This window comes from Salvelinus sp. IW2-2015, linkage group LG6.2 (assembly GCF_002910315.2).
Source record: "Salvelinus sp. IW2-2015 linkage group LG6.2, ASM291031v2, whole genome shotgun sequence".
Taxonomy (NCBI): domain Eukaryota; kingdom Metazoa; phylum Chordata; class Actinopteri; order Salmoniformes; family Salmonidae; genus Salvelinus; species Salvelinus sp. IW2-2015.
This window is the reverse complement of record NC_036846.1, coordinates 9,436,812-9,448,934: the sequence shown is the minus strand read 5'-3', so window position 1 is coordinate 9,448,934 and position 12,123 is coordinate 9,436,812. Positions and strand designations below refer to the sequence as shown.

Genomic DNA, 12,123 nt, shown 5'->3' with positions numbered 1-12,123 from the left:
GTAGACTGATGCTGTTGATATCACCAGAAAAAGGAGGTGGTTGAACGTGAGATTTTGCCAGGATTCTAACGTTGAGTTCCAGAGGGTGTTTTCTGGGCTTTTTGTGAACAGTACAACAAGGGAACACTACACAATGGAATAGTACTACTTCCTGGTGTAGGCAACCATCTGTGATCTACGTGAAGTAGAGAGAGTGAAGCCTCATTTACAAACAAGAAAACTGCAGTTATAAAATGCCCCACCCTAGAGATCTATCTAGATTAGCAGTGTGTTGTACTTCCAGATAGGACATTTTTGTTTTGACTTGACATGGATGATAATGGAAGTTGTCAACTGTCCAATGTCTCTAGGTAGACATGGATATTTGTGGATCCCAGACCCCCAAGGTCTAGGGTTTTAGAACAAACTGTTCAGAAGACATCCCACCTGGGCCTCGTTTCCCAGAGAATTYGCTGCGTTAGGTTAATTGTTGGATTCGGACTTTATGTGCATCATTAGCATCCAAGCAGTCTCACAAAAAAACATTGTTGTAATAAAACGTATATATTGTAACTCTCACTTTACTGATAACAGCACTCTATGCAAAACGTTGAACCTTTTCTGGTGTTATGTGAAACAAGGCCTGCTGGTTTGGCTGTGGAGAGGAAGTTGTCATAAGGGTTGAATATTGGAATRAATGAGAAACACTGAAAGATTCCAATAAGTGTGGCATAGTCAACAACATCATGTTGATAGATTAGAGGACACTTACTTTAGGAGGTATGAAAACATGTGAAACTGTGTGATTGCGTGAAATGATGCAGTTATCCTTTCTGGTGAAAGAACAACAACAAAAGAGAGGCTTCCAATGTTGATCATCTTTTCAAAAAGTCATGATATCATTTAATATAAAACACCTTAAAAGGTGTAAAACACCTTACGAGTAATCCTCGAAGAGATACCACTTGCAAACTGCAGTCAGGGAAAGGATCCACCTGGAAGGCTGGTGACCAAGTGCACACAGAAATATTTGAAACATGCATTACTACATTGTACAAAGTCAAAAGCAAAGGAATGGGATCCAGTTTTGTTGCCGTATGGCTGAGAGTCAGTGCTCCCTGTTGGCAACAGGACAGTCTTGATGGTAGGCATCTACCGATGTGTCTGTTAGTGGTCTGGTAGTGAGGATTTCGCTTTGTTCTCTGTTTAGACAGACAGCTGAAGGGAGAGTGAAAATCTAGTGTAAGGTAGGAAAATGACTTGACAGAATCAGGTCTGAAAAAAACTTAGTAGACTCATTGATCATTGTCCATTTCAGTGGAACTAAACGTATGTCTGTCCATGCCAAGAAGTCCACATATGATCTATAAAAGAGAATACGTGGTTTGTAAAGAAATACATAGACAAAACGTCATATCCTATAGGTTTCCTCCTTGTCCTTAATGGCAGTAGGTATGCACATTAAATAAGGATATAATGTAAATTTTAATCATCCAAAACATATTACTGTACAATCCCACAATGCAACAGTCTTTACATAAAATACATTTGAATGTTAAGGCCTCAGGCTCCTCATATGCATCCATCTAGATATGAGTGGTCACTCCCCAACAAATGGCCCACCCACATTTTCCCTTAGAAAAATCATCAATATTACTATTATATTCTTATTATAAATTACGCACACACACACACACACACACACACACACACACACACACACACACACACACACACACACACACACACACACACACACACACACACACCACACACACACACACACACACACACACACACACACACACACCACACGCACAACACCCCCCCCCCCCAAACACACACACACGAGCATTCAGACCACAGATGCCAGGGAGGTGACGGAGGTCACCTTGTTGTCCTCTGCCCAGGGCTGTAGGTTCTGTAGGGCGTACAAGGAGGAGTTGTGCAGGCAGAGGGGGTCCTGCTGCAGGGGCTGGCTCAGGGTCTTCTGAAAGGCCTCCTGTTGGAGCTGCAGCATCAGACGGTTGGCCTGCTGTCTCTCTGCCTCGCGCTCCTCGGCTGTCTGTCTCCTGGTTCCACAGTGGGGAAAAGGGCATTTTCAAAACRGTGCCTAAATATTCATACAGTATGTCACCATAAATACTACTTTCGAATGCRAAAAGCCAAATACTTCCTGAAATACAAGTATTCAGTCCACGAAAAAGTGATACTGTATTGTTAAAAATAACTACATAAAAAAAATGGATACCCTGATTATTTTACTTAATTATTTTTTACCCTTATTTCCTTTGGATTACCATTATTTAATTTTCATGAAAACAATGATGTATRTCATTCTCACATGGATATTATACTGTATGTATTTACATGTGATTGTTAGGCYTGCATGTGCAACAGGGTCAGAAAAACACCTCTAAAATGCTGTTTCATACACACCATCCTCCTTTCATTAGCCACACGTTATTGCTAACTACATTATCCTAATCCGATTTCGTTGCTGTTCATTTGATCATATGCTTGTTACTAGCGTAGCCGTCCCACAAATACATCCTTCATGCACATCCTATCTACACACTATGGGGAAATATCATAAATCACACCAAAACTAGCTCAGAAATCAGGAAAGTGAGTTAGCCAATCCCCTGGTTATTCATGATATGCCATCTAGTCGTTCTTTTTTTCATCTGTGTTTTGAATTTCAGAATTCAACAGAGATGTAACTGATCACTAAAATACAAACTGTACCATTACATTTAATTGTCCTTTAAACAGATCTTGATGTTTTCTATCGAAAACATGGCCCTGTGTCGAYACCTTGCATACAAATACCTATTGAAATAGGATCTCTTACATCTGGTATTAAAATGCGTYGTGTGCCAGCTTTTCCCATATCAGGTCCACCAGATCTGATCACAGGACACATTTTAATGCAAGGTGTGCCAGAGCCCATGAGTCAAGATGACTCAGATATACAGGAACTATTTCTACATTCATTCCCTTTAGGTCCTTGTTTGACATCAAGGTTAAATAAAGGCAAGGTATTATAATTTGATAGTCCACTCATTTATTCCATATGACCATAAACAGTTTGAGTGAATTAGGGGAAGAGTTTCTGCCATGGACAATGCCCTCAACTATTCAGACTAGTGGGTCAGTATTGCTTTTTTAACCTTTATTTTACTAGACAAGTCAGTTAAGAACAAATTCTTATTTTCAATGACAGCCTAGGAACAGTGGGTTAACTGCCTTGTTCAGGGGCAGAACAACAGATTTGTACATTGTCGGCTCAGGGATTCRATCTTGCAACCTTTCAGTTACTAGTCCAACACTCTAACCACTAGGCTACGCTGCCGTCTTTGGACAGCACCTTTCCAGAAAAGCCTTTTAAGACCCGGGTTAATTGTGCTTGGTCAAGGGAATTGGCCTCTAAAAACAAGTAGGAGCTAAGCTAAGCAAAAAAAGGTGTTTCACTGTCACAACAAAAAAATGGGCCAGGCACGTTATCAACCACAGGAATATAGTATATTCATATAACACATCACAAAAGCTTGCTCACCACAAGCAAAGCAATTCACATACCATATTTAAATGGATGCACAGTTGTTACTTTGTGTCACTTCCCGCATCCATCTAATGTATCATAATGCTTCAGTCTAATGTATCATAATGCTTCACTCTAATGTATCATAATGCTTCAGTCTAATGTATCATAATGCTTCAGTCTAATGTATCATAATGCTTCAGTCTAATGTATCATAATGCTTCAGTCTNATGTATCATAATGCTTCAGTCTAATGTATCATAATGCTTCAGTCTAATGTATCATAATGCTTCAGTCTAATGTATCATAATGCTTCAGTCTAATGCATCATAATGCTTCAGTCTAATGTATCATAATGCTTCAGTCTAATGCATCATAATGCTTCAGTCTAATGTATCATAATGCTTAAATCATAATGCAGCAAGTACAATGGACAGCAGTTTTGATAAAGAATATCTCCTTTCTTGAAATAATGAATGTCATAAAAGGAACAATAAAAAATGCTTTAACACTGAAAGTGTTTGAAGAATGTCTAGAAGTTTGTTGCTGTAATGTGTTGCTGTAATGTGTTGCTGTAATGTGTTGCTGTAATGTGTTGCTGTAATGTGTTGCTGTAATGGGCCCCTACCTCCATTTTGTCCTCCTGTTCTGGAACCAGGTTTTGACCTGTGCGTCCGTCATCTTCAGGGCCTTGGCCAGGGTGGCGCGCTCCGCTGACGCCAGGTATTTCTGCCGGTGAAAGCGTTTCTCCAGCTCGCAGATCTGCACTCGGCTGAACGAGGTACGGGGCTTTTTTCTCTTGGGTGGTGTCCGGTTCTGATAGGGGTGGCCGATGCGCCGGGTCACGGAGAAGGGCGAAAGGGCTGCTGAGAGAGAGAGAGAGAGAGAGAGGCTATGTTCATTTTTCAGAGACAAACCTTGGTCAAGCAAGAACCTTCTCTGACATATTATACCTTTGCCATAGATTTAGTATGCATGATCACCAGTGTATATTTTATGGGGGATTTTGTTGTCCTTCACTAATTCAACTCAATATTCCAGCATGTATCTTTTTTTTTTTACCAGGAATTAGCCAACATTTAATGGTTCATCACTGGCTATTACCCGTTGTAATATGAGGTTTTTTACAAGGTAAAAAAGGTCCTATATTCATGTTTTTCTCATATCTAACGCATATAGTACAAACGGTACATAGAGTTTTGTCCTATGGACCTAAGCATTTTGGTATTTTAACATCCCTGATGGAAACCAGGAGAAAACCAACCAGGCCAAGATGAAAGGCACATTTAAAAGAAGACCAGGGAAGTGACTCACCTGGACAAGTACCCTTTCGAAAGGGATARTCTGCAAGTGGGCCAGTGTCTCGCAGGTGAGCGAGTTCAGGGTAATAGTGTTTGGCTAATGTCTCCATAGAGCTCCAGGTAGGGACCCTGCCGATGTCCCCCTTGGGGAGAGGGCAGAGGCCTGGCAGGGTGGGGGGGGCTCCTGGCCTCCCATTGGGGTCTCCTGCTTGTCTGTCCTCTGCCTGCTCCGCTAAAGAAAGGGAGACACAGTCAGGGACCCATGTGGAGCTGTGCGGGGCAGGTGGGGGTACTCAGGAAGTACCCTCTCATTGCTTTTATCCCAGATGGGGATTGTCATTTAGTACAATAAATGCCTTCAGCTGATTGGTTAGGCCGAAAGTATCACATTTGGTCTGATGCCAGTTCATTACAGTAGGCTATCTAACCTATCCAGTTCTACATAGTAACTTAGGTGATATGTACAAGATACATTTGTTTACTTTTTTACTAATTAAAACCTAATACAAAAGAAAAGTACCAATCTCAAGCATTTTATGGTAAAATATTTATACCATATTGTCTATTGTGTCAGGCATGAGTAAACAGAACATTCACAAATGTAATATAATATGTTTGGATATAGAGCCCTTTTCAAGTCCTATACTCATCTACATCTATAAGATGTAAAACAGACGTTTCTGTTGAAGGGAATCAGGAGCAGGCTTCCTTGTTCCTCACAAGCTGTTTGCCTGTTGTCTTACAGTGTGTTTATTGGTCTAGTTCTGTCTGAGAGCTCACCAGCAGCCAAACTGCATATAAAACATCTCCATAGGTGCCCTGGGGGACCAATGCTACTGTGTTGAGAATGTAGTAACCTGGATTCAGTGTGAACAATCTAAATTAATTTTCCACTGAGGCACTTTGGAGATGAGATGAAACACAAATGAAACACAAGCCATATAATGCACTCAACAATCATTTCAAATCACTCTCAACCTCTCTGATTAGTTATAAACATAAATGGCAAACAATAAATGATTCACACATGATTAAAAAAATATATTTCAAAATGTAAATTGGGTACATTTGTAATTTAATTGTAAACATTGACTGCAAGTATTGAGTTTTGAAAAGGTATTTTTAATCTAGAGAGGGTCCAACCCTTCTTTGCCTGAGGATAGAGATGAATAGGTCACACATTTGGAGTAAGCATGTCTGCTCCAGGCTCAACATGCAGGTCTGGGTACAGATAATACCACATTAGACTTCTATTTCAGGCCATCTGGGGACCAGCTAATGGACCAGGCACATACAAGCACGTTCACATGCAACCGAAGAGTAACACGCAAACAGACTGCCATCCAGTCAAACTTGCTAAAGGGCACCTTCAACCTAACTTGAATTCTGACATAAGATTTTCTGAATAAACAATTAAACCATTTGAAATGTAACAATATTCCTATGGATGATGATTGACTGATTCATGTCACAGTAGAACAAAAGACATCATGCCGTAGGTTTTTATTTTATTTTGTCTGTGATGTCCCTATTTATGACCAGCTTCCAAATAAAGAACCGAGTGTGTGGTAGTATCCCACTAAATGCAGCAGTGTGCCAAAAGCCCAGAACACACCTGTCTGTCATCAAAACCTGCAGACCTTTATGGAACAAGGCAGTTAGTTCAATTTAGCCCTCAGCTTCTTTACAGTAATAGTCGTTATAATGTGATATGATTGCGTTTAATAATCAGCCCATATTGCAAAGGACATCAATAAGTTGTTGTCCGAATGTTTATGCATGCACAGACAATTACCACAATAATGTTATTCATTGAAGATATACTGTAATTTCCCATAACTGGGCAAGACCAAATATGGAGAGAGTGGTAGACCAGATGTCCCTCAAAGTCTCAAGGTCACTGAATTTCACAAACCAGAGAAATCGTGTTATGTATTTCACTTCATTCAATAGTTGTATTTTATTTTCACTTGAATGTTACATAGGACATTTTCAAGAACACATTGCAGGAATTGTTCTAATGTATTTTGCTCTAAGGGATGACGACGGAAATGGTGGGGAATACTAAATCTGATGCCTGGGTAATTTGATTTAGCATAAGCTATATAAAAAAATTATACCTTAGAGAATATGGGCCCATAATAAAACCACTTATACCTAATAACACATTTCTGTGACAGCGCCTCTCTTCCCCACTGCGGATATTACCTGTGTAGCAATCTAATAAATATATATAAAGGATTCTAACGGGGATATTGAAATATAACATGAACATATTGCTATTTATTACACTATGAGGCAAAACAGAGCCACTTGCCCATGCAACACTGGCTGAGAATAGAAGCAACTTCCCGAGAAAACTGTCCCGCTTTCCCCATCAACATCACCATTACTGCCGCCATCTTTAAATACATGTATTTGCAGGGAAGATCATTATTTCTGACAAAGATAAAGCACTGTTATATTAATGCAATGAGATGTATAGGCATAGTCTTACCTCAATGGCCATTATGGGACCTTACACAGGTACAGCAAGCAGGTACAATGTAATCACTTCGTATTATACATTGTACTTACAACTGTAGTATCTGTTAGTGGTTGTGTAATTACATGGCATTAATGTATTTTATGGTAGGCTATATAATGTTTTTACTATAGACACTAATCAGTGTCCTAATGCTAAAATCTCAAAATACATTAATTATTGCCGGTATGGATGCCATTCATTAAATTACAGTTACCTTACTTTAATATTATAGTGTGTATTTTACAATATTTTACAAGTTTTTATGGCAATACATGCAGATATTGTAAAAATGAAAATGCCTCTGGGCCTACATTTCGATTTGAAGTATCCTAGTTGCCCATTTCTCCAGAACTTAGAGCCATATGAACAACTTTGTTTATTGACTTGAGGGGACAAATCAGTTTATGCACTTCTTTGCTTCATTAAACCTGAAAACTGCCAAGAAGTCAATCAACGTAGAAACATGTGGTATTCCCTTTCAGCGCCTTCCAATCTGTTCAGATACAGTATGTCCGGTCTGTTGTGAATATCACATCTCCAATCGTAGGCCTGTTCGCTGTTTCACTTGCTTTGACACTTGCGGTGAAATTCAGCGCTGCAATCCAATATGAGAGGGAATTATTTAAAAAAGGAGAGGTCTATTTCAAGCATCCAAAGAAACGCTTTACGGTTTGAGATATGAATTTAGGTTAAGCCAACCGAGCAGACAGGTGCTGACTGCTGAGCTAAGTCCATCCAGCAACTAAGAGATACATTTTATACCATATTTCTTACAATGTTTATTATTTTTAAATGTGGAAATACAATTTGCCCCCTATGCTACAATAAAAAAGTATTAACTCAAATGAAAATCGATGGGAGTATGATTTAAAAAAATAAATGTCTCAAACAATGTTGACAAATGGCTACACTGTAATATCCTACTTCAAGCACTTTCAATAAATCTCAAAGATAGGCCTTTGTCTCAAATGGGGATCACCAATGATAACAAAAAGTGATCACTTAAAAGGAACGTCTTGTTGGTGGATGGTTGAAGATGAGGCTATAACCAACACCAAACTATAAACCAAATGAAACAAGTGGCCCGTTGTGACTATGAATACAATTGATAAGCATATTTACATAAGATATTTTACAGTTGACATATCGTTCTCTGGTTTAAATAATTAATTAGGAAAGCACATCATTGTTAATATTTAATGCGGGCCAATACATAATGGTCTTCATTTCCATCTTCATGGTGGTGACGTCATGCCAGAAAAACTAATATCTCGGCCGAGTGGGGGTGAGGTTATGGTCATTGTAGCCTAAAATATACAGGCCAAAAGCAGGCCATCGAACTGCCAGCCCGTCGAATTAAGTTTCATTTGCACGGCAGTTATAAGTTACTACTATCCCTTTCTGCCCTTTCTATAATATTAAAATGAAATGAAATGTGAAACAGTAGGCCTATCATGTAATAGGCCTATAATGGCCCGTGCAACCCTTAGTGTTATGCCTTTTTATATTGGCTAATCGAAAACACCAGAGCCTATGTGAAAAAGGATTATGACATAAGCATAACATATTTTGATCTGTCGTGCTTTTGCTAGGCCTAATTTTGGAGAAAGCCACTTTTCCAATTTCCTAAAATGCGAGAATATCGTTGGTCAAAGGATTCCGGACCTGCAGGGCTATACAGTAAGTCCTATATTCACAATCACAGCCACCGTAATTGGATTCATTCTTCATCTTTTTGTAAATGATATAGATCATTATTTACACCTGCCAATGCCATAGAGATATAGAAGCGTTTACAAGTTTAAGCATTTGCAATATTATCCAATTTACCTTGACAGCCCAATGGTGAAGATACAACGTCAATTCAATGGTTTATGGGCGAAATAAACTTTCCGGCCGTACGCTAAATGTTTAGATGTCATACTTCAACGTTTGTAAAGAATTTGTCACAATTCTTTTCCCTTTTTTATTTTCTTTCAATGGGTCAGTTAGGCTGGACGTAAGACTGGACAATTGTTCAACACTGTGTTGAAGATAGTTCTACTAAAATAAGACAGCGTTTATTCAATAGACCTAGGACACGAATTGCGTTGACGCTTTGCATTTATTGGCATGATATTCAACGCGGAAAGGGACATGTCAAATAACCCCGTGTATGCTAAACACAAAAAAAGAACATGCTTGTCAGGTGTTGATAGTGACGGTGTTGCTATCTTCTCTCTGTTTAGTTGGCTGTATATACAACTATAGGCCTATAAATAGCCCGGCAGAGTCCAGACAAAATGATTTACGTAGCCCACCTGCAGGACTGCATCCTCAATGACTTGCCGTAGACTGAATCGCTACATTTAGATACTATTATTGGACGAAGCTATAGGCCTATTTGCCGCAATAACTAAGAATGAGCTACTATGCCTCAAAGAGTCAACGTAATAATGATAATACTACGCTAGAAAAAGGTTGGTTTTAATTGTTTTTATTATAGTAAAGTGTTATATTGTTATTAAACTGTTACAATAAGCAATAATAATAGCCTATTAGCAACAACAATACTCACAGACATAACAGTTAACCTATTATGTTTTATTATAGCCTATTGAAACTGATGTTGCTATTATTAAACCACATTTGGATGGTGAATATTATATTCAGAAATAAATCAGGTGTTCTGCATTTGGAAAAACAGTCATCTCTTCAAATCATGTCATCCATTTTGTATGGTGAGCTATTCATTTGATTAGGATGACGAGGGGATTTATCAACGTTATCCCCTCCATGTATATGGATTGAAGGTCGCAATCTTAATGGTTGGCATTATACCCATAAAATTATACAAATGTACATAACATATATTATTAACAATACCTGCAAGTATTCACTTGTCTTTTAAATGAACTAATATGATATAGACAGGCCTTGATGTAAAATCGAATTCCTCATGCCATATGCCCAGTAGCACATATGGTTTGATAAATGAGTCTGTCACAAAATTGGCTGCCATGCCTTCTTAACTGACAAAGTCAAGATGCTAAAAACAAAATCCTAGGCATATGCCATACTTTTAAGGATGTGGGTTAAACTGTCAAACAACAATTAAAGGTGACTTTTTTATGAATTCCATTTAAGTTTGAACCTCCTTTCCACTGGAAAATATTTAATATTCCTATGGAGAAATCCATGAAGCAATAGTCCCATTTTGTGACAGAATTGTAGTCTACATAAACATAAATGTTCAGAAGTTTAGTTGAATCTTACCAGTGAGTCTGTCCTTTGCGAATCTTCTACTGCTCTCCATCCACGGGAAGGTGAAGTTGGCCGCATTTCCCATACTTGTCATTGAAGTCACTGAGGGGATGCAAGCCGCGAGGCAAGGCGGATGGCTAGGAGGTGGCGGATGCGGATTCGGTGGCATGGGTCTGTGAGCTGGTACCCTGATAACACCACCGGCGTTCCCTCCGTTTACGTTAACGTTCATGTTCATGCTCACATTCATGTTCATATTCACGTTATAGGAACCAGCGAGCCCAGCCGCCATGGAGCAGGCCGGGTTATAGACGCTGTTATAGCCATTGGTGTAAACGTTCGTGTAATCCGTGTCGCTGGTTCGGTTGGGCAGCATGCAGCTGCTGGACGGGTCAGTGCTGTTCAGTATCTGGTCTATTCCAAAGCTGATGGGCTCGTGCTGCTGGTGTGTCTGGTTAACCTCTTCAATTCCAGTGTTCTCCATTGCTGTATTCATATTAGCGTCTCAAAACGACTCATATGTTGATTAAAAAAAGTATGCTATATATTTGTTTTCCGTGTTGTCGCAGTATCAGGCGCATAAATGATACCCACGTCTGTGTTCAGGTTTTACCCTAAAGATACTTCCTTGAGCAGTGCGCGACCCACACCGACCGAAGCGTTGCCATTATCTGTCCCGAAGACATAGATACGGAGTAGGCTAAAATGCAATGTTAATAATCCATCGGGATAGATTGGGAATCTTAAAATGCATATCCATCACATTGTAGTATGTCCTTTAACATATTTGCTTGCACATATCACAGTAATCTATATCGATTAATAGCCTATTGGTCATGTAAAATAATTAGCCAGACTACTTACAGCCAAATCCGCAATTTGAGGAATTCCCAAGTTCCTTTGAAGAGGATACTGGTGCTCTGTTCTGGCATTATTATTACGACATGTCCAAAAGCAGAGGGTATTGGCGACTCAACCTCTTCGTATCAAAAGATGTAGCAAAATGAAGTGTTAACTGTGCTAAACATGAGTATTAATTGGAAAAGATTGCTCTGTTACAGTGCGTCTTGAAGTGATTTCAACAGCTGAGACACCCCTTCTGCCTAAATCTTGCCATTCGGTCATCCATTGGCCCCCGCATTTCCAGTTAGACAATGTTTTGTAGCCTGCTCCCTTCTCTTAAAGAACCCGCAGCCAATTTCCAGTAGCAGTCCAAGTTTCACTGTGCTGTATGACATATAGATTACAGTCTATCAAATGTATAACTGTGTTTAATTAGGCTACATAGGCTATCACCAACCTTAATCCCACTATAAAAAGATGACACGAACAACTGCCTTATAGATATGGACTGTCATGCATGATGGAACTATGTTTAATTGCTATGTAACTATGGATTTTACATCCCTGTTTATTGCCTTTTCATTGTAAGCCTGATAGCAGTCAAATAGCCTAACTCAGAATTTCAACTCATTAGGCCKATGGAAATCGCCTTATTACACACCATTAACACTGTACATCAAGAAGAC

General features: G+C 39.2%; 1 protein-coding gene across 4 annotated transcripts; it reads right to left on the bottom strand.

The window, feature by feature from the left end:
- Positions 1-854: 854 nt before the first annotated feature.
- On the bottom strand, positions 855-11,805 carry LOC111965801 (T-cell leukemia homeobox protein 3-like). 4 transcript variants are annotated; one of them, XM_023990108.2, is made up of 5 exons: positions 10,607-11,805; positions 4,838-5,056; positions 4,152-4,386; positions 1,871-2,051; positions 855-1,343 (listed from the first exon to the last, which is right to left on the bottom strand). In XM_023990108.2, the coding sequence occupies exons 1-5, from the start codon at positions 11,088-11,090 to the stop codon at positions 1,275-1,277; spliced, it is 1,188 nt and encodes a 395-aa protein (XP_023845876.1). In that variant the 5' UTR covers positions 11,091-11,805; the 3' UTR covers positions 855-1,274. The 4 variants fall into 4 exon arrangements, with proteins under 4 accessions (XP_023845876.1, XP_023845877.1, XP_023845875.1 ...); XM_023990109.2 differs by having other exon boundaries at positions 855-1,197; positions 4,152-4,389; positions 10,607-11,798; XM_023990107.2 differs by having other exon boundaries at positions 4,152-4,389; positions 10,607-11,795.
- Between the last annotated feature and the right edge of the window lie 318 nt (positions 11,806-12,123).